Source organism: Bubalus kerabau, chromosome 23, assembly GCF_029407905.1.
Source record: "Bubalus kerabau isolate K-KA32 ecotype Philippines breed swamp buffalo chromosome 23, PCC_UOA_SB_1v2, whole genome shotgun sequence".
NCBI lineage: Eukaryota > Metazoa > Chordata > Mammalia > Artiodactyla > Bovidae > Bubalus > Bubalus kerabau.
In genome coordinates this window covers 26,334,558-26,357,056 of record NC_073646.1, presented here as the reverse complement: position 1 = coordinate 26,357,056, position 22,499 = coordinate 26,334,558, and the positions used below count along the sequence as shown (strand labels likewise).

Below are 22,499 nucleotides of genomic sequence, written 5' to 3'. Positions count from 1 at the left end.
CGCTGGAAAGATTTAGGTTATGTGTAAGGAGGAACTTTTAAAACCTTGAAATATGCTATCAAGAGAGGCTGTGGGTTCTCGGGAGAGTATCTAAAAATAGCCTGTTCTTTAAAAATAGATCTGGGCAAGCTTTAAACATAGCATCAGCTCGGCTTCTCGGGGATGGTTTTAAGTGCAGGCATGCCTGGTATGAGTTCCTCCCCGGGCCAAAGGGCGGGAGGGAGAGTCAGCCTTTAGCCCCCGTCAAGGCAAACATCTGGATATTTTAGATGTGCATAGATAAGGGGTTTCTTTTTCTATCTGCCCCCATGTTGATTGGTGTCAGAAATACAAACCTTTGGCCCCTCCAAGTTTTCTTTCCGTGGGAGGATGTTATAGGGCTGATGTTAATCGGGTCAGTCCCACTAGCTTCTCCCAGTCCGTTCCCTTTCCTGAGTCAGGGCTCTCCAGGGCCCGAGGCTTTGCTGGGACTCCATCCGTCTCTGCAGTGCCAGACGTGGCTCCTCCAGACACCTGCCCACCCCGCTCAGTACCCTCCTCCTGGCCTCATCCTCTCACTCAGCTGCCCCTCCAGGACCTCCCTGCCTGCCACCTTCTTGCCAGTCTGTCCTCCATCAGTGGCAAGAGAGGGCTAGAGGGGTAGGGTGGGCAGGGAGGTGGGAGGGGGCTTCAGGATGCAGGGGGAATACATGTATACCTATGGCCGATTCATGTTGATGTATGGCAAAAACCATTACAATGTTGTAATTATCCTCCAATTAAATAAATTAATCTAAAAAAAAAGAGAGAGAGAGAAAAAAGGCTGCCTGGTTCTCACCTCCAAACTTACAATTATGCAATTCCTGCCCATTGCTCTCAGGAGAAAGCCTGAACTCCCAGCATGGCTTCAAAACTTTCCACGCAGTGTCTTGTTTACGCCTCCAGCGTTGCGCTCTCCACCCACACGCCCTACCTAATGGCTCATCATGGCCCCACCAAGCCCCAATGCCTGTGGGCTTGGCCAGGGCTGCTCCACTGTCTGGTCCACCCTCCTGCTTCTTCTCTGCTTGGATGTCACCCCCTGTAGAAGCCTTTCCTGACCCCCCAAACTTGGTCTCAGAGCCCCAGCTCGGGTTCCTGTAGGCCCCCAGCCTTCCCCCATTAACTGCCCTGCTGCACAGGCATCCCATTTTCTCTGTCTTCCCTGAGAGTGTTGAAAGTCAGGTCACTGATCCCCCATCATATTTCCCCAGCTAGAAGGTGGCCTGGAACACAGCAGGTGCTCAATACATGCTCGGTGACTAATGACTAAAAATCGAGCTGCCTTGCAGGGGTTTCCCTTTGCCACTTTTCTGCCCCACCTCATCAGATTTCAGCTTCCTCCAGGTCCCCAGAGGCCCCTCTGTCTTACATCTCTGACATGATATGCCTGAGATATTGGCAAGTCCAGATCAGGGCCCACGTACACAGAATACTTGTTTAGACATGAACATCCCCTGAGTGTTCTGAGTAATAACTTGGACAGCGCCTTTAATGGTAAGCTCTATTAAAAATTAATTCATCAGCGGATCCCTCTGATATCTCAATTAAATGGAGCATGCCACTAGCATCATACATCCAAACCCTATGAAAGAGAGGGAGGCTGGAGGCAAGAGGAGGTCTGGAAGTCAGCTGGACATCGTTGCTCTGTATCCTTCCCCAGAGGAGGCATCATGGCTTGGCCCTCCTGTGTGTCCTCCAGACCCAGGAGGCACAACTCCACGTGGTCAGGCTGACTCCTATCCCCACCCGCTAGCTGCGGCCACACTGCGTGGCCTCACTTTAAATTCCTGACCACAAGCGTCACATGCAGGCAGCACTGCCCCGCTGGCCACACACACTGCCACGGTTTGTCTGCATTTCCCGTACTCCAAAAGGACCGTTTCACACCGTCTCCTGGTTCCTCAAACCTCCCCCCGCATCTGCTGTCTTGCTCTCGGCTAGTGACCTGGCCTCCTGGGAGAGAGGAAGCAGAGCCGTTCCTGTACTGTGACCTGCACCCACCTGCCGGCCTTCTCCTTCCCTTGTGCCAGGAGTCCCAGCGTCCTTCAAAAGCCAGCTCCAGGACTTCTTGGTGGAGCAATGGTAAAAATCTGCCTTGCAATGCAGAGGACACAGGTTCGATCCCTGGTCTGGGAAGATCCCACGTGCCATGGAGCTAACCTCTGGAGCCCACGAGCTCTAGGGCCCATGCTGTACAACAAGGGAAGCCACCACAATGAGAAGCCCACACACTGCACTCAACTAGGGAGTAGCCCCTGCTTGGCGCAACTAGAGAAAGCCTGCACGCAGCAAGGAAGACTCAGTGCAGTCAAAAACAAATAAATAAACTTGATTTTTAAAAGGCCAGCTTCATTGTCTTCCAGAACCTTCTCTCTCCCTGGTTTCTATTGCTGTCTGGCTCATCTGTGCTCTCAGGCTCCCTCTGTCTACTTGGAGTTCTCTGGGTAAAGGTGGGAACATCCTGTATCTCCCCTCTTCAGGAACCCTCCCTGAACTCCAGGCCCCCTCTGCCATCACCCCATCTTTTTGCTTCTCCATGCAGCAAGTTTGGATGTCTTCTCTCTGTCTGGCTGTTTTCTTTCCTCTTCTCAGCCTGCTCCATGGAGCATCTGCCCCCATGGCCTCCATGTTGGCAAATCCAGCAATCACTTCCGGGTCTTCATCTCTGACCTAACAAACTGCTTCCTCCTCCTCAGTGTGCATCCTTGTCCTGGCCTTGGCAGTGCTGCCTCTGGTTTTCAGTGGCACCCCACTCCAGTACTCTTGCCTGGAAAATCCCATGGACGGACAGAGGAGCCTGGTAGGCTACAGTCCGTGGGGTTGCAAAGGGTCAGACACGACTGAGCGACTTCACTTTCATTTCTTTCTTTCCCGGCCTCTGGTCCTCACTCTCCTCTGCTGGACCTGCCTACCCTGCTCAGCACTGGACATTGGCCCCATTCTTGACATTTCTTTGCTCTCCCTACCATCTGCGCCCAGGTGGTCTCTTGTAGGCCCACATCCACCTACCAATGACACATGCATTTAAATCTCCAGCTCTGTTTCCTAGGCCTCAAACTTGTACACCCAACTGCTGGTATGATGTCTCAGCTTGGGTTTAACATAGGCATTTCAAATTAACTTGGCCCAGGTGGGGTTTGACTCACCCAGGCATCTTCCTCCTGCCATCTTCTTCATTTTTGTGATTGGCACCATCATCCATCCAACTGCCCAAATCCAACCCCACGGTCCTCCCAATCTCTGGGTAGCTCTGGCCCTCCACACCCAGCAGGTCCTGAGTAATCCACCCTCAAAACTCACCTGGGAGCTAGCAACAACTTTAGTTCAAGCAGCAACAGCTGGGCCTGGGCTCCCTTCTCTACCCCCACTTCCTTCATCTGTCTTCACACTGCAACCAGAATGATCTAAAATGTAAATTGGGCCCCTGCTTCAACCCTCTACAATGGCATCCCGGTGTACTTAGAAAAAAGCCAGACTCCCCACCGTGATCTACAATGTCCTAGTTCTCGCCTGCCTTCCTAACCCCTCTATAATCCCCCCAACCTCCTGTCCCTTTCCCACTCTGCTGCCGAAGGCCAGGCTCTGCTGCTTCCAAGCCTTCGCCCCAGCCAGTCACTCCCTGTGTCTGGAATGCCCTTCCCCAGACCTCCGTGTGGCTGCCTCTAGTTCCCCGCTCAAATCTCTGCTGACTTGAGTCACCTCGTGGGAGAGGCCCTCCCTGACCACCCACTCTGGAAAGCCCCCGGCATTTGCCCTATTTTATTTCTTACTCTTCACTATCTGACGTTTTCTTGTTAATCAGTGTGCTTGTTGTGTGGATCTCTCCACTAGAACCTGAGACCCTGGGAGCAGGGTTCCCGCCACCACGTCCCCAGGAACAATGCTTGGCATATGAAAAGCATGGATAAATATTCGATGACTGATTGAGTGAATGAATAATAAATAAACAGATGATGAGTCTGACATTTGTTCATGTCTGTAGACAATTTGCTCTCCAGAGTTTTCAAATCTGGCCCTGTCTTAGCTTATCCCCATATCCCAGACCCTAAATCTTTACACCAGCCAGCCCAGTTCCCCAAAGCACCTTGCACTCAGCATTGAACTGAATGACCATCTATTCATTTAACAAACATGTGTGGCACACTTTCTATGTGCTGGGCCCTGGGCTCAGTGTTGGAGAGTCGCTGGGAGCAAAACAGACCTGGATCCTGGACTAGGGTACAGTCAAGGAGCCTACATAGTGAGTTCTAAGCACTTATTTGTTCATTCATGAAACACATATATAGGGCTTATTATGAGCCAAGCACTATTCTAAGTGCTTGCTTTACTGTATAAACCACTTAATCCTCATACCAATCTGTGCACGCATGCTCTGTCGCTCACTCGTGTCCGACTCTTTGCAACCCCATGGACTGTAGCCCACCAGGCTCCTCTATCCCTGGGATTCTCCAGGCAAGAATACTGGAGTGGGTTGCCATTTCCTGTTCCAGAGGACTTCCTAACTCACAGATCAAACCCGAGTCTTCTGAGTCTACTGCATTGGCAGGCAGATTCTTTATTTAGGAGCCACTGAGACAGTTGTTATTATCCCCTTATTACAGCCCAGGAAACTGAGGCACAAACAGGTGAGGTAATCCAGGTCACACAGCTGGTGAGACAGCTGGAAACCAGCCCCTCCCTCTCCTTTTGTTTTACTCCTGCTTTACTCTGGGTTCACCTCCTGACCCTCCATGCGTGCTAAGTCCCTTCAGTCGTGTCTTAACTCTTTGTGACCCCATGGACTGTAGCCCGCCAAGCTCCTCTGTCCATGGGGATTCTTCATGCAAGAATCCTGGAGTGGGTTGCTGTGCCGTGCTCCAGGGGATCTTCCCGACCCAGGGATCTGACTCTCCCGAACTGTCTCTTTATTCTGGCCCCATACCAGCCCCTCTTGCCTTGACAACAGGTTTAGGCTTCCTCGGTCTGACCGGTGGAGGGTGGGCTGGGGTCATGGCAGCTCTTTTTGTCTTGGGTTCCGGAGGGCACCACACTCAGCCCAGCTCTGAGCCCTTGGCCAGTATCCCCCATTGCTCTCCCAGTCTCCCAGAGGACAGGGAGGAGCCATGTCTGCTTCACCGTCCTGGCTGGAAATCCCATTTATGGTGTCAGGAGTTGGGAGAAACCACAGGATGAGAGATTTACAGCTGTGAGTTTCCTGGTGTGGGCCCACACCAGGAAGCAGCAGTCGCAGCAGAGAAAGCCACGTTCATTTAGTTGCTGCTAATTTATAGGAGGGGCCGTAACTCGACAGAAAGTCACTTTTTAACTCAGAATGAATTAGAAACAATTCCTCCTGCTGAAGATTCTTACAACAGATGTTGGTGGATTGCACTTCACAGAACAAACATGCTTCCTGAAACTTATCGAGGGCCCAATTTTTAAAGCAGGGTCTTCAGAACACAATCGGGGGCTTCTCTGGTGGCTCAGACAGTAAAGCGTCTGCCTGCAATGCGGGAGATCTGGGTTCGATTCCTGGTCGGGAAGATCCTCTGGAGAAGGAAATGGCAATCCACTCGAGCACTCTTGCCTAGAAAATCCCATGGACAGAGGAGCCTGATAGGCTACAGTCCATGGGGGTTGCAAAGAGTTGGACACGACTGAGCGACTTCACTTTCACTTTTCACTTTAGAATGCAATCAGAAAATCTCACCAACCTATCTTTGAATGATTTGTACGCTTCATTTATTGAATTTTCTTAAAGCATGGCCTTTCATATTTGGGGATAAATGGGATTCAATTGAGAAATCAATGCATTTCTAAAGTAACAATTTGGAAAATTGATTATTCTGTCAACAGGCTGGCTTCAGCTTCTGGGTCTAGTTGGTAGTTTTTGTATTAAAATACTCTATGTCCCCACTGCCCTAGTGTGTGGGGTAGTTGTTCTCATGAATATTTTCCTTCTTCAGTGGATGCTTTCTGACATTGCCTATGTCTGCTACTATCCCCACTTTATAGATGAGAAAACCAAGGCATTGACAGGTCCGATAACTCAGAGAGCATCTGGACTGGCGTGGTGAGGAAGAAACTGAAGAAGTTACAACAGCTGAGGGTTTGGAGAGCAAGATCCAGCCCTCAGAAAGAGACTGGGCCAGGGGCCGAGGTGGGGATGGAGCTAAGGAATGAGCCCCACAGAGGGAGCAGGAATGTGTGTGTGCGTGCACTATACTGCTTAAGTCCCGCGTGACTCTTTGCGACTCTGTGGACGGCAGCCCTCCAGGCTCCTCTGTCCATGGGATTCTCCAGGCAAGAATACTGGAGTGGGTTGCCATTTCTTTCTCCAGGGAATCTTCCCGACCCAGGGATCGAACTCACGTCTCCTGCCTTGGCAGGTGAATTCTTTACCATTAGCACCATCTGGGAAGCAAGGCTCTGGGTAGGGTAGCACTTCTCGGGGGAGTGAGCAATGGGCCAAAAGGAACAGAGACCTGTCCTTTGAGCCAAAAGACTCCACTGGAAGTTATAGTGACCAAAACAGTGCGGCATCAAACAAGGAAATTCATGGCACAGAATGACGAGCTAGGAGCAGACATGTCACGCTATACTTGGAGTATGGTACAAAGTCATGATTTAAAATCAGTTGGGATACATGTCTGTACACAGTTCACTCACTTTGCTGTGCAGGAGAAACTAACACAACATTGTAAAGCAACTCTACTTCAGTGAAAGTTAATTCATTTTTTTTTACAACTCAGAAATTATAAAATAAAATCAGTGGGGAGAGAACAGTTTGTTCTATAAGGGTTCAAAGCAATTACCTACTTATTAAAAAAATAAAGTTATATCCTTATCTCACGCTGCTTACCAAGATAAAGTCCAGATGAATCAACATAAATATCTGTAAGTATGTTAGAAAAATATAGGAGAGTGTTGATTTTCTTAAAGTAGACACAGGAAGCAAAAACTAAACATCAAAAGACTGCTAACTTTGACTATAGTAAATAATCAAAATAGATGACAAAAACAGCTTTATTCATAATTGTCAGAACTTCGAAGCAACCAAGAAGTCCTTCAATAAGTGAATGAGTAAATAACCTGTGATACATCCGTACAGTGCAATATTATTCAGGAGTAAAAGGAAAAGCATAATCAAGCCAGGAAACACATGCTATGAAGTCGCTTCAGTCGTGTCCGACCCTGTGCGAACCCAGAGACGGCAGCCCACCAGGCTCTGCTGTCCCTGGGATTCTCCAGGCAAGAATACCAGAGAGGGTTGCCATTTCCTTCTCCAATGCATGAAAGTGAAAAGTGAAAGGGAAGTCGCTCAGTCGTGTCCGACTCTTAGCAACCCCATGGACTGCAGCCCTCCAGACTTCTCCATCCATGGGATTTTCCAGGCAAAAGTACTGGAGTGGGGTGCCATTGCCTTCTCCAGAAACACATGGAGGAACCTTAAATCCATATTGTTAAGTGAGAGAAGCCAATCAGAAAATTCTACATACTATGTGATTCCAACTCTATGACATTCTGAGAGCACCCAAGCTCTGGAGACAGTAAAAAGATCACTGGCTGCCAGGGTTTAAGGAGGAGGGATGACCGGGTGGAGCACAAGGGATTTTTCTGAAAGAGATGAGAGTACCAGACCACCTGACCTGCCTCTTGAGAAATCTGTATGCAGGTCAGAACTGGACATGGAACAACAGACTGGTTCCAAATAGGAAAAGGAGTACGTCAAGGCTGTATATTGTCACCCTGCTTATTGAACTTATATGCAGAGTACTCACGAGAAATGCTGGGCTGGATGAAGCACAAGCTGGAATCAAGATTGCTGGGAGAAATATCAATAACTTCAGATATGCAGATGACACCACCTTTATGGCAGAAAGTGAAGAGGAACTCAAAAGCCTCTTGATGAAAGTGAAAGTGGAGAGTGAAAAAGTTGGCTTAAAGCTCAACATTCAGAAAACAAGGATCATGGCATCTGGTCCCATCACTTCATGGGAAATAGATGGGGAAACAGTGGAAACAGTGTCAGACTTTATTTTGGGGGCCTCCAAAATCACTGCAGATGGTGACTGCAGCCATGAAATTAAAAGACGCTTACTCCTTGGAAAGAAATTTATGACCAACCTAGACAGCATATTCAAAAGCAGAGACACTACTTTGCCAACAAAGGTTCGTCTAGTCAAGGCTATGGTTTTTCCTGTGGTCATGTATGGATGTGAGAGTTGGACTGTGAAGAAGGCTGAGCACCAAAGAATTGATGCTTTTGAGCTGTGGTGTTGGAGAAGACTCCTGAGAGTCCCTTGGACTGCAAGGAGATCCAACCAGTCCATTCTGAAGGAGATCAGCCCTGGGATTTCTTTGGAAGGAATGATGCTAAAGCTGAAACTCCAGTACTTTGGCCACCTCATGTGAAGAGTTGACTCATTAGAAAAGACTCTTATGCTGGGAGGGATTGGGGGCAGGAGGAGAAGGGGACAACCGAGGATGAGATGGCTGGATGGTATCACTGACTCGATGGACGTGAGTCTGGGTGAACTCTGGGAGTTGGTGATGGAGAGGGAGGCCTGGCGTGCTGCGATTCATGAGGTCGCAAGGAGTCGGACACGACTGAGCGACTGAACTGAACTGAACTGAACTATTGGACACAAAGGTGAATACATGTCACTTTGCCTTTGTCAAAATCCATAGACTGTACAACACAGAGTGAACCCTAATGTAAACGATGGATTTAGTAATAATGTATCACCGGGGCTCCCCTGGTCGCTCAGCTGGTAAAGAAACTACCTGCCATGCAGGAGACCCTGGTTCAGTTCCTGGGTCAGGAAGATCCCCTGGAGAAGGGATAGGCTATCCGCTCCAGCATTCTTGAGCTTTCCTGGTGGCTCAATCAGGAAAGAATCCACCAGCAACGCAGGAGATCTTGGTTCGATCCCTGGGTTGGGAAATTCCCCTGGAGGAGGGCATGGCAACCCACTGCAGTATTCTTGCCTGGAGAATCCCCATGGACAGAGGAGCCTGGCAGGCTGCAGTCCATGGGATCACAAAGAGCTGGACATGACTGAGCGACTAAGCACAGCACAGCAGTGTATCCCTATTGTCTCATCAGTTGTAACAAATGTAGACACTATCGAAAGATGTTAATCATAGGAGAAACTGTGGGGGAAGGGAGGGGTTGGGAACTGTGGAACTCTATTTTCTGATCCTTTTTTTGTAAACTTAAAACTGCTCTAAAAAAATAAAACCTATTAATTAAAAAAAGATGTGCTATACATAAGAAAAGACAAACCGTAAACTGTTTGGAGTTGATATAACAATAGGATTAGTATCCAGAAGACAAAAAGAACTTCTATCAATTGATAGAGAAAGATTAAAAAAAAAAACGAAATTGACAAAGGATACAATCATAGAATAAGAAATATAAATGGTTAATAAACACATGAAAAATGCCCAAGCTTACTAGTAATGCTGCTAAGCTGCTAAGTCACTTCAGTCGAGTAATGAGGGAAATGTAAAATTTAAAACAATGTTGAGGTGTCATTTTTCACCATGCCGTGGATACGATTTGTAATGTTTTATAATATGAAGTATCGGTGAGGATTTGGGTGAGGACTCTCACAGCTAGCAGAAGTTCCACAAGGTTCTGCTTCTCAAGAGGGCAGTTCACTAGCATTGATCAAAATTCAAAACGTACACGGCGTTTATGACCCGGCAGTTCCTCTTGTTTTTCACGCTGGAGAAATACTTGCTTGTCTGCACAAAGAGACTTGTAGAAATGTGTTCGTTGCAGCATTGCTTAGGGAGTAAAAAAGCTGGAAATAGTGTCAACTGATTGGATAAATAAAACATGATATATCATTATCAAGAAATCTTATGCATCAGTTCCAAAGAATAAGGTGTGTCTTATGTACTTTTTGGAAGTTCACCAAGAATTGTGTCAAGTAAAGAAAAATAAGACGGACTTCCCTGGTGGTCTAGTGGTTAGGCATACTGCCCGCCATTGCAGGGAGCTCAGGTTTCCATCCTGAACTGAGATCTCACGTGCCTTGGGGCAGCTGAGCCCCTGCACCCCAACTACTGAGCCCATGTTCTAGCCCATGTTGCAGACCTACAACAACTGAGCCCATACACCGCAACTACTGAAGCCCTGTGCTCCTCAACAAGAGGAACCACTACAATGAGAAGCCCGCACACCACCGCTAAAGAGTAGCCCCTGCTTGCTGCAACTGGAGAAAGCCTGTACGCAGCAACAAAGACCCAGCACAGCCAAAAATAAATAAATAAACAAACAGAAAAAGAAAAAGAAAATATCCATATGGCTCAATCCTTGTTTCCTTCCAACAGAGGGAGCCAAGGCAGAGAGGACTGGAGAGGTTTCTAACCTACCTTTGCTGGGGCATGACTAAAATGAGGTGTAAGCCTGGCAGAGACAGCCTGGGGCAGGCTGAGCCCTTAGGAGTCTTTGGGGGCCTCAGCACCTGTCACGATCATCCCCTTCCTTGATTTCCTGGCTCAAGTGCACCTCACCAGCCCTGGAGAGCACCCCTTATCTGAGGCCAGAGGTCCATGAGAGGCTTATCTCAGCCCAGAGATACGGGCAGCCAGCTCTGAGTCCTCTGTCTCCAGGGGGCCTGGGGTGAGGTGACTGGAAGGAGACCGATGTGCTGGATCCTGCTAGCTCAGCCCCCAAGCCCCAACCATGCACATCTTTTCTCTGCTCCGCTTTCAGTGACATCACCTTGGTAGCTTGAAACTGACCACAGTGGGATTATTCACACCATGAAAACTGTCAAACACTACAAATCATAGCTTCTTTATTTGTCTCTCTGTCTTCAGAGAACCTGTTGTTAAACCTTTACCTTCAGGGGACTTCCCTGGCAATCCAGTGGTTAAGACTCCATGCTTCCACTGCAGGGGGGCAAGGTTTTGATCCCTGATCGGGGAACTAAGACCCTGCATGCCAGGCGGCAAAAAAAAATTTTTACCTTCACACCGTGGGAACACAGGATGTCCACCTTCACCCTCACTCCTGCCCCTAAGTCTGGATTCAGGACTGAGAGCCTCATTTCCTCTTTACTTCTGTCTTTTCTTATCTCTGCTGCTGCTGCTGCTGCTAAGTCGCGTCAGTCGTGTCCGACCCTGTGCAACCCCATAGATGGCAGCCCACCAGGCTCCGCTGTCCCTGGGATTCTCCAGGCAAGAACACTGGAGTGGGTTGCCATTTTATTCTCCAGTGCATGAAAGTGAAAAGTCAAAGTGAAGACACTCAGTCGTGTCCGACTCTTAGCGATCCCATAGACTGCAGCCTACCAGGCTCCTCCATCCATGGGATTTTCCAGGCAAGAGTACTGGAGTGGGGTGCCATTGCCTTCTCCTTCTTATCTCTATTCCTCTCCTTATCTCTGTCTCTTCTCTTGTATCAGAGGGGAAAGGGTGACTGGGGCAACAAGGGGAGGAGAGATACCTTCTCAGCAGCTTAGGAAGAACCCTGGCTTTAAGGGCATTTGGATCTGGGCCGCAGTCACGACTAAGCCATTTACTCTCTTTGTGACCTGGGACAGACTTGACCACTCTGAGCTTCTGTTTTCTCACCTGTGAAATGGGAATAGTCACATTCAGGACTACTATATTAGAGATGCGGTTTTGCTTTGACTTCAGGGAGTGACGTGCATCTAGACTTTGATTTGAATGGAGCCCCATGGAATTGTGCAGTGGGCAACCTGAACGATGGTACATGGCCCACATCATCTTACTTACTTCAGAGGGTTGTTGTGAAAGATAATAATGGAGGTGAAAGAGTCTGATGAGTGCCTGGCACACAGTAGGTACACATGCATTATTGGTTTCCTTACTTCCTCTTGTCATGTACCCCTTCCCTCCTCATGGATACTGTATCACTCCATTTAAAATTAGGTGTGTGCCAGTTAGCCACATGCTGTGGTACCCACAAGTCTCTAGATACCATGGTCCACACAGTACAATGTCCCCTGGCTTATAATAACCCTAGTAACTGTATCAATTGCATGCCTGCTAGGCAGCAGACATGGAGGCCGCCTTGCTTCATTTCAGTAATTTTTCACCTAATCTGTCATAATCTTCATCTTAGGCTTGAAAGACTTGAGGCTCAGAGGAGTGAGGTACCTCACCCAGGGCCACATGGTAAAAAAAGATTCCCACTCAGATCCTTTGGAATCAAAGTTCTCCCAGCCAGTGGGTTCCAAAAATTTTGACATGAGCCACAGAAAAACATTTCATAATTACAGTCGCTACACACACAGCTGCACACACAGACACATGTGTATAGAACTGAAAGTTTCACAAAGCAATATTTACTCCTGCTACATTTGATGTTATCAGATATTTCTATTCCATTCCAATAGGTTTTTAAAATGCTGGTTGCAATCCATGAAGTTGATTTCACAATCCACTTGTCTAGTGCATCAAGACCTGCAGTTTGATAAACATTCTCTAAGCAGTTTCTCCCAAATGACCTTCTAACACAGGTATCAGCAAACTCTGGCCCATTGGCTAAACGTGGCCCAACACTTGCTTTTGTAAATAAAGTTTTATTGGCACACAGTCATGTTCATCCCTTTGTGCACTGTCTGTGGTTCCTTTGTGCTACAGTAGAGTTGAATAGTTACAATAGAGACCACATGGCCCAACCCACAGAGCCTAAAATATTGACTTATCTGGTCCCTAACAGAAAAGCTGCCCATCCAGAAACAGACCTGACTCTGTGTCTCTCTTGCTTAAATTTCTCCAGTGCAGCCCTTTGCCCTCTGGTTGAACTCAAATTTCTTGGTGGGCTTAGAAAACCACCGCCCTCTGATCTTCTGTGCTCTGGTCCTGCCAGCTGCCCTTTCCTGGGGGGTTCATGTTCTCCCCAGCACTAACAGTCCTATGGTGAGCAGACAAAGCCCCAACTTGCTTCCTGACACCTTGTCCTGCTCCCCCTCCACAGGCCTCCTGGGAATGGTAGCCCACATGATGTACACGCAGGTGTTCCAGGTCACCGTGAGCCTCGGCCCTGAAGACTGGAGACCCCATTCCTGGGACTACGGGTGGTCCTTCTGGTAAGTGGCTTTTGACTTTCAGACACCAGAGCCCTGAGGCATGCTGGGACTTTAGTAGCTCAATTCAGTTGGGAAACAGAGGAAGGTAGGAGTGGGGAGGGGAAGGGGGGGAAACTCAGAGTCCAGAGATGCTTTGTGATCCTAGAACTGAGGTTGGCAAACTCTAGACTCTGGGCCAAATCCAGCCCATCACCTGTTTTTCTGCAACTAGGGATGGTTTTTACATTTTTAAATGGTTGAACATGAATCAAGAGAAGAAGAATATTTTGTGACATGTGAAAACTCTGGAACATTCAGATTTCAGTGTCCATAAATAAAGTTTTATTGGGACATAGCCAGGCTCATCGTTTACATATTGTCCACAGCTGCTTGCAATCTAGAGTAGCAGAACTGAGCAGTTATGACAGAGGCTGAATGGCTCGCTGAGCCTAAAATATTTACTATCTGGCCCTTTACGGAGACAGTTGGCCAGCCTCTGCCTTAGAGGCTTCTCCAGAAGTAGAGACAGAAGCTGTCAAGAGCCCAGGGAATGGCTCTGGATGCAGGAAGCAGGGACCAGCACCTTAGAGCATGGTGTGAGAAATAAAGGCAGACTCTGTAGGATTGTTTGGCTTGGGAGTGATGGAATCCCAGGCCTAAGTAAACAAGAGGAGTGTGGTAGTTCATGGAATTGAAAAGCCCAAGTGGGTCAGCTGTGGGGGCTGGAGGGAATGGATTGCAACAGAAAAACCCACCCACCTCAGTCCAGTCAATAAGGGAACACATTGCTTCCTGTAAATGGAAAGCACAGCTTGGCATGGACTTCAGGGAATGTTTGATCCAGAGTTGCTGACGTCATCAGAGCTGAGTTTTCTTCCTCTGTGGTCACCTGAGCATTGCTCACTCCCCATGTGTCCCTGAGTGGGCTTCGCTCCTGGTGCTGAGAAAGCTCCTTTGAGGCTGGTGCTCCTTCCTTCACATAGAGGAGGAGAAAGAGCTCTTTCCCTAACATTCACTGATGTCCCTCAACCCTCCCTCTGATGAGCTCAACTTCGGTCATTTTCTGTCTTCTGAATCATCACCATGGCTGGGGGAATGCCATGAGCTGATTGGCTCAGCTGGGCCATTCTTCTGGAACAAGGAATGAGTCCAACACTCCTAAATGGTGAGTGAGTGGAACAGATGCTAAGTGAGCTACCACAATGTCTGCTTCAGGCACAGCTGGATCCAGGTGGTCACGTGATTGATCAGGAACTCAGTCATTCTCTCCCCACTTCTGACCCCATTCTCTTTGTGTCAGCTTTACTCATAAGCAACTTTTCCCCAGGTGGTAGCAAATTTGGTCACCAAGCCCAGTCCTAGGCTTATGTGCTGTGCTAAATGACTTCAGTCGTGTACAACTCTTTGCAACCCTATGGGCTGTAGCTTGCCAGGTTTCTCTGTCCATGAGATTTCTCAGGCAAGAATACTGGCGTGGGTTGCCATTCCCTTCTCCAGGGGATCTTCCTGACCCAGGGATCGAACCTGCGACTTTTGCATCTCCTGCATTGGCAAGTGGATTCTTTGCCACTAGCACCACCTGGGATATCAACAACCTCAGATATGCAGATGATGCTACCCTAATGGTAGAAGGCGAAGAGGAACTAAAGAGCCCCTTGAGGAAGGTGAAAGAGGAGAGTGAAAAAGCTGACTTAAAACTCAACATTCAAAAAACTAATATCATGGCATCCGGTTCCATCACTTCATGACAAATAGACGGGGAGAAAAAATGGAAACAGTGGTAGATTTTATTTTCTTGGGCTCCAAAATCATTGTGGACGGTGACTGCAGCCCTGAAATTAAAAGATGCTTGCTTTGGGGATGAGAGATCGTGTGTGTTTAGCACATGACACACGTAAGTGCTCCGGAAACGCTAGTTTTCCTAATATTACCGATACTGACATGAAATTTAACACTCACAATAACCCCCTGTTGTATATGTAGACACTGAGACTCAGAAAGGTTGGGTCACTTGCCCAGGATTCAGAATCTCCTCCCCCCACGGGCCTCTCTTTCCAGCATCCGCTGGCCCTCCAACCTGGCGGGGAGCCCAGCCTGCTGTGTCGGCCACAGGAACCTTTCTTCCTCTGGAACCAGACCTCCTGCCCCATTCCTCAGCTCCCCCTGGGCTGGCCTCCTGGGGGGCACCCAATTCCCATTTAACTTATTTAAGGCCGGGCCCCAGTGTGAGGCCCCTATTAGGGCTGATCCATTTCTCCTTGTCACGAAGGCCTGCAAGATGGATCAGCCCCATTTTTCATCCCTCGCATCTGGGGCCTTGCCAGGGCCATGCACTGTCATCTAGCTTGTTTAATATGTGTGAGGCCATTTGTCAAAATTCTGCCCCCACCCCCTGCCAGGGAGGAGGCCAGCTCCACGGTGAGACAGTGCCAGCCTCTGTCTCCTGGCCCAGCTGGGGTGGAATAACCCCTGGGCTTGTAGTCCAGCATGTCTGAGGAGCTCAGCCGATCTTGGGGACCAGCTTTCGAGAGCCACACCTGCCCAGGGAGGTGAAGTTTCTGCGGCTGGGTGTCCGCCAGCCTGGGTTCAGTCCTTACATCGCCGGAAGTGGTGCTGGCTGGAGCTGGGAGCTTAGCTCAGGCTGTCAGCAGGACCTGCTTCTCAGGCATGGTGGCGGGGTCCCTGGAGAGTGTCTCAAGAGCAAACGTTTGCAGAGATTCAAATGGAAGCTGCAAGTTTATTTTCTGAGCCTGCCTCAGAAATCACGCAGTGTCACTTCTGCTGTGTTCTGATGGTCACGAGCAAGGGATGGGGGCCAGAGGCAAGGAGAAAGGGCTGCACAAAGCGTGAACCCCAGGAGGTGTGGCTCAGGGCGGGGGAAGGGGCATCTTTGGCGACTGCGTGAAATAACGCCTGTGAGGCATTAGCACAGAGAAGGTGCTCAGTGCGTGTTTTGTTATGAAAGGCAAGCGCCCCATCGTCCCTGAGTCTCAGCGTCTTCCTCTCTAGAGCAGGGATCATAGTACTGCGGGTCTAATGGCGTCCTTGTAAGCACCAGGTGGCACCCAGCTCTCAGAGTGCTTATACACCAGAAGTGCTCTGTAAGTGGCAGTGATTATAAATGGTGATAATGACATGGGGGCCTTTGATAATGCCATGCTGGCTTTTTGAGAGGCATGTGATCCAGATGTCCAAGAGGATGGCATCTGGGGGGCATGCAGGCAATCCCTTGCACTTTGTTCTTGCCAGTCTCCCCGGACTTGGTTCCCAGGACTTTAGTGTTTCCTCGAGATCCAGCCCTGACTGCACCCTCTCCTTATTCCCCGACTCCCCTCCCTGAACCGACCCCCCCACACACACTAAGCAGAAGAATCCCATCCCTGTCCTGTGCCCCAGGCTCTCCAACTCTCCTGGCTGCTACTTTTTCCAGCTCTTTGTCTTAACTCTGCAGGTTGTTCTGTGACAATGCCAAGGCAAGCCCCTGAGGACTGGGGTCGTGGGGACACAGGCAGCTGCTTGGCTTGGGGAGCGGGTGGATGAGGCCAAGGTTGGTCAGCACCTCCTTTGTACCCGGCATGGCGGGAGGCACTTTACAAACCCTGAGCTGTTCATTCCTGCCATTGACCCCCACTTGGAGGGGTTGCCATGCCCACCTGCGGGATGAGGACACATGCTCAGACAGGACAAAGGTCCAGGCCACATAGCTTCTGTGTGCTGTGCACAGCCTCAGAAGATACCATGTTACATGCAGCCCAGGGCTGAACCCAGCCTGCAGATATTTTGTTTGACCTGCCATGGTGTTTTTTCTTTCTTAATTGCATTTATTTCTAACATGCGAAGTCATAAGAATTTGACATAAAAATCCAGGTTTCTGGCTTCTCTTGACTATCGGAAGATATGTCCTTGCCTAAGCCACATTGCCTCATGGCAGCTTCAGCTGAGTAGAGACTGCCCCTTTAGATGAATCACCTGCTCGCCACTTTACCCCAGTCCCCACTGCTCCCGATCGCCTTACCCACACTTTGCTCATTCAGTCATCACCTGACTCTGCAGGAATTGGAGTTCGTGACCCTTACTTGAAATGTCAACATTTCCTGATGATGATGGGAGAATGGAAAGCTAGGATCACTTTCTACTTCTGTTTTGCATTTGGTCAAAGTGGAGAGAGATGGGAAAAGGGCCCCTCCTACCCCAGCACACGTAGAGTGAGACCCCAGCCCTGAGCATTGACAGAATGCTTAACAGAATGAGGGCTGGGGAACTTACCATCATGGAGCTGTATTATAAACGTGGGATGCCCAGAGAGGTTAAGCAGTTTGTCCTGGGTCACACAGCAAAGGAGTGGCAAGTTAGGCTGGGTCCGAGGAGGGCGGCACCTCTCTGTTTGCTTCTGGGGTCCATCTGTATGTCATGTGGCCTCCCTACTGTCCTCCTCTCTTCCTCTCCCCTCCTCTTCAATCTCTCTGACCCTGTGGAAACAGCAGTCTAGCCCTTTCCCTGTCTGGGGACCCCAGGCTGCCCTGCCCTCTCTACATTTCAGCAAGTTGATCCCTTGCAGTGGGAGAGGGGGTTTCTGGAAGAGCCTTGGCTACAAAGAACCACTGCATTGGGTGTTTGCTGGTGTTACTGAGAGGCTGTGTTGGTCAGCAGAAAGCTCTCACTCTTACTTATATCCCTGAAGCAGGTGACACTGGCCTTGTTTTCTGCAAGAGCAAAGTGGGGAGAGAGCAGTGTGGTGCCCAGGCGTGCCCTGCTGGCATGGTGTGGACCAGCTGGGCCCCCAGAACCTGCCATCATCATCTCTTGGTCTCTTCATTCACGGGCACCAAGGGTGGCCTAAATTAGGAGCATTTGTGCCTTGTCCTGCCCCACATGGTGTCTCTGTGCCCATCTGGCCTGAAGGTAGGCAAGGACTGCCTTCCTCAGTGACCAGGTACAGTCTTTCCACTGAGCAGGGCCTGGGGTAGATTTCAAGGTGGCATCTAAGTGTCTCTGAATCTGGTCCCCTAGTGTCCCTCCCATGACCCACCCCTGTAGCTCCCAGAAGACAGAGAGTTTACTGACAGCCACCCCCACTGCCTGCCCCCCATCAGTGTCGCAGTGGCCACTCTGTCCTTGTCTCCAAAAACCAGGTCAACCACCCACGTACCTCACTGTACCAGTCCAGCCACGTAAGCTGCAAACCCCAGCAGGCGTTCCACCCTCAAGGTTTTCAGCCTGTGGCTAGCGTGTGGGCCTGGGAGCCTTGGGGTTTGGGCAATGGGGAAGTTGAAGACTCACAGATGCAGCCCTGAGCCCCTCACCCACATCAAAACCAGAACACGGGCTTCTACGGTGCTCTAGTAGTTAAAAATCTGCCTGCCAATGCAGGGGACACAGATTCGACTCCTGGTCCGGGAAGATGGCACATGCCATGAAGCAACTATTACCTGTGCTCCAAAACTACTGAACCCACGTGCTACAACCACTGAAGCCCGTGTACCTAGAGCCTGTGCTCTGCAACGAGAGAAACCACCACAGTGAGAAGTCTGTGCACCTCCATGAACTGTAACCCTGCTCACTGCAGCTAGAGAAAGCCCACGCACAGCAACAAAGACCCAGTGCAGCCAAAAACAAATAAAATCAAAAGAAACAAAAAGCCATCCTGTGGCTCTACCCTACCTGTGCCGAGTTTAGGTTTTACCTTACCGGACTGTAATAAGGCACCCACATCCAGCTGGACTGGCAGCAGAGTGGAGAGCTGTGGCTTTCACCCTGCTTGACTCTAATAAGCCCCATGCACCTCTGAGTGTCTATAGAGGTCACATGGGGAGCTCAGACTCCCTCCCAATAGGCAGTAACAAGGTGCTCCTCCCCACCCCTGCTGAGGCGGTATCGGAGGAGAAGCCGTGGAGAGTCAGGGTTGTCACCACGGCTGGGGAGGGGGCTGGGATGATGAAGTCATTCCTTCCCCTGTGGTATCAAGTGGAGGCAAACTGGGGAGCCATAATGAGTCACTCCTACCCTTCCTAACCTGAGTGGTAGCTGCAGAGGCTTCAGGGGGTCAGCACTAATCACCCCTGCCCAGCAGTAACCAGGAACCTTTCCGTCTTGAATGTCAGTGGTGGCCCAGTGGGAAACCTGGACTCCTACTCCTGCCTGGCAGTTACGAGGCAGTGTTCTGTCTTCCTTTGTCAGAATGGTGTCAGAGGAAGTCAGCTAAAGCAGAAGGTTTAAACAAGGTCCAGAGTCTCATAAAAAATACCCCAAATCTCAAGGTTACCACTAAAAATCACTGACCACATGAAAGCCTGGGAAAAGCTCAACCTGAAAGTAAAAATATACTTCATAGATCCCAGTACTGAGATAACAGAGGTGTTACAATGATCTGAGAAAGATTCTAAAATAATCATTATTAAAATCCTTCAGCAGGCACCCTTGAAACAAATGGAAAAAAAAAAAAAGTCTTAGAAAAGAACTAGAAGATGTAAAAAAGAAATGAGTGGAATTTTTAAAACTCAAAAACATGATAACTGAAATAAAAAACTTAGTGGGTGGGCACAACAGTAGACTGGAGAAGACAGAGGAAAGAATCCGTGAACTTGAAGACAGAAGTTACTCAACGTGAACAACAGAGAAAACAGACTTTTGAAAAATGAACAGAGCCTCAAGGATCTCTGGGACTATAGCAGAAGATCTAACATTGAACTGCCAAAAGGGAAGAGGCAAGAGCATGCTGAAAAAGTGCTCAGAGAAATAATGTAAAAGATATAAACCTACAGAGTCAAACTGAGTGGATAGCCAAACAGGGTAAACTCAGGATATGTTTGTCTATGAACATCATAGATAAACTGTTTTAAAAAAAAAAAAAAAAACTAAAGTCAAAGAAAAAAATATTGAAAGCAGCAAAAATGAAACAGTACCTTAACGGTGCTCCGACGTGTTCGACTCTTTGTGACCCCACAGACTGTGGCCTACCAGGCTCCTCTGCCTGTGGAATTTTCCAGGCAAGGATACTGGAGTGGACTGCCATTGTCTACTACAAGGGATCTTCCCAGCCCAGGAATCGAACCTGTGCCTCTTATGCCTCCCGCATTGGCATGTGGATTCTTTACCACTAGCGCCACCTGGGAAGCCCCCCTTAACTGTGTGTGCTCAGTTGCTTAAGTCGTGTCTGACTCTTTGCGATGCTATGGCCTGTAGCCCGCCAGGCTCCTCTGTCTGTGGGGATTCTCCAGGCAAGAGTACTGGAGTGGTTTGCCATGTCCTTCTCCAGGGGATCTTCCCAACCCAGGAATTGAACCCACGTCTTTTTACACCCCCTGAATTGGCAGGCAAGTTCTTTACCACTAGCATCACCTGGGAAGCCCTTAACTGTAGGGAAAACCGATTTAAACAGGGGGGTTTGCATCAGAAACAATGGAGCTAGAAGGAAGTGACATGATGTTTCAAGTGCTGAAAGAAAAAAACCCATCAATTTAGAATTCCGTTTCTAGCAAAAATATCCTTTAGGAAAGGGAAGAAGGAATCAAAACATTCTCAGATGGAGGAAAATTAAGAAAAGTTGTTGGCAGACCTATCCTGAAAGAATGGCCAAAAAAAGCTCTCTAAATAGAAAAAAAAATTAAGAAGAAATCTTGGAACATTAGGAAGAAAAGAACATTTTTACTTTTCCTCTTAAGTTTTCTGTCATGCATGATGATTGAAGCAAAAATTACAGCATGGCCTGATATGGTTCTAAATTACTCAGAGGAAATATTTAAGGCAATTATATTATTAAAGAGACAAGATTAAGGGGCATAAAGGGAAAACAACATGATCATATCAATCAATGCAGAAATTTTTTTGACAAAATTCAACATCCATTCATGACTTTTTAAAAACTTGCAGAAAGCTAGGAATAGAGAGAAACTACTTCAACTTGCTAAAGAGCATCCACAAACACCTACAGCTAGCATTACACTTAATGTTGAAAGACTGAATGCTTTCTCCCCAAGACTGTAAACACCACTGTTGATCAGCATAGTGCTAGAAGTTCTTGCTAGTGTCATGAAAAGTAAATAAAAGGCTGCTGCTGCTGCTGCCAAGTCACTTCAGTCATGTCCAACTCTGTGCGACCCCATAGATGGCAGCCCACCAGGCTCCCCCGTCCCTGGGATTCTCCAGGCAAGAACACTGGAGTGGGTTGCCATTTCCTTCTCCAATGCATGAAAGTGAAAAGTGAAAGTGAAGTTGCTCAGTCGTATCTGACTCTTAGCAACCCCATGGACTGCAGCCCACCAGGCTCCTCCATCCATGGGATTTTCCAGAGAGCGAAAAGGAAGAAATAAACTACACCTATTTGCAGATGACATGATTGTCTATGTAGAAAAATCTAAGAAATCCATGCCTCCCCAAAATGCCTAGACTTAATAAATGAGTTCAGTTTGGTGTCAGGATACAATGTAAAAATAGAAAAAAATTGCATTTCTCTAAGCTAGCAAAAACAGTTGAACAACAAAAGTAAAAAATGCAATATACCCTGTACACTTCAAAAAGTGAAAGAGTCATAAAACATCTACAGGATTTGCATGCCCCAAACCACAAAATGCTAATGAAAGAAATCAAAGAAGATCTAAATAAATGGAGAGACATACTATGTTCGTGGTAAAGATGTTGATTCTCAAGTTGGTATAAAGATCTCAGCAATATTTCATGTAGGTTTAGACAAGATTATTCTAAAATTTGGTAGGAAAGGCAAAAGAACTGGGAGGGCTAAAACAATTTTGAGAGAGAAGAATAAAGTGGGAGGAGTCAGTCTACCCAATGTCAAGACTTACTATTGAGCTACAGTAACCCAGACTGTGTAGTATTGGTGGAAAGATAGGCATACAGATGAATGCAACAAAATAAGGAACCCAGAAACAGACCCACATGAATATGGCCAACTGATTTTTGACAAAGGTGTAAATCCATTCAGTGGAACAGGAAATAACTTTTTCAACAAATTGTACTGGAGCTATTTGATAGTCATAGGCAAAAAAAAAAATCAATCTTTATTCCTTACCTTATATAAAAAGTAACTCAAAATAGATCACAGTCCTTAATATAAAATGTAAAACTATAAAATTTTTAGAAAAAAACATGAGAAAAATCTTTGGGATTTAGACCTGGCAAAGAGTTTTTAGACTTGACATCAAAAGCATCAAAGGAAAAAATTGATAAATGGATTTCATCAAAATTAAACACTTTTCCTCTGTGAAAAAATCTTGTTAAGAGGTTGAGAAGATAAGCTACAGACTGAAAGAAACTTTTGGAAACCACATATTTGACAAAGAACCAGTATCTAGGATATAGAAAAACACTCAAAACTCAACAGTAAATAACAACAGCAAAAGAATCCAATTAGAAAGTGGGCAAAAAAAAAAAAAAGTGAGCAGCCATTTTACCAAAGAGGACACACAGATGGCAAATAAGCAAATGAAA

The 22,499-nt window shown here is 47.9% G+C and overlaps 1 protein-coding gene across 2 annotated transcripts in view; it reads left to right on the top strand.

Moving 5' to 3' along the window:
- Window positions 1-22,499, top strand: part of GSG1L (GSG1 like) — a 251,359-nt gene that overhangs the window by 197,135 nt on the left and 31,725 nt on the right. For both annotated transcript variants that reach the window (XM_055561621.1, XM_055561620.1), the window contains one exon: window positions 12,965-13,076. In XM_055561621.1, coding sequence (XP_055417596.1) covers window positions 12,965-13,076 — 112 coding nt within the window. The remainder of the gene's footprint in view (window positions 1-12,964; window positions 13,077-22,499) is intronic.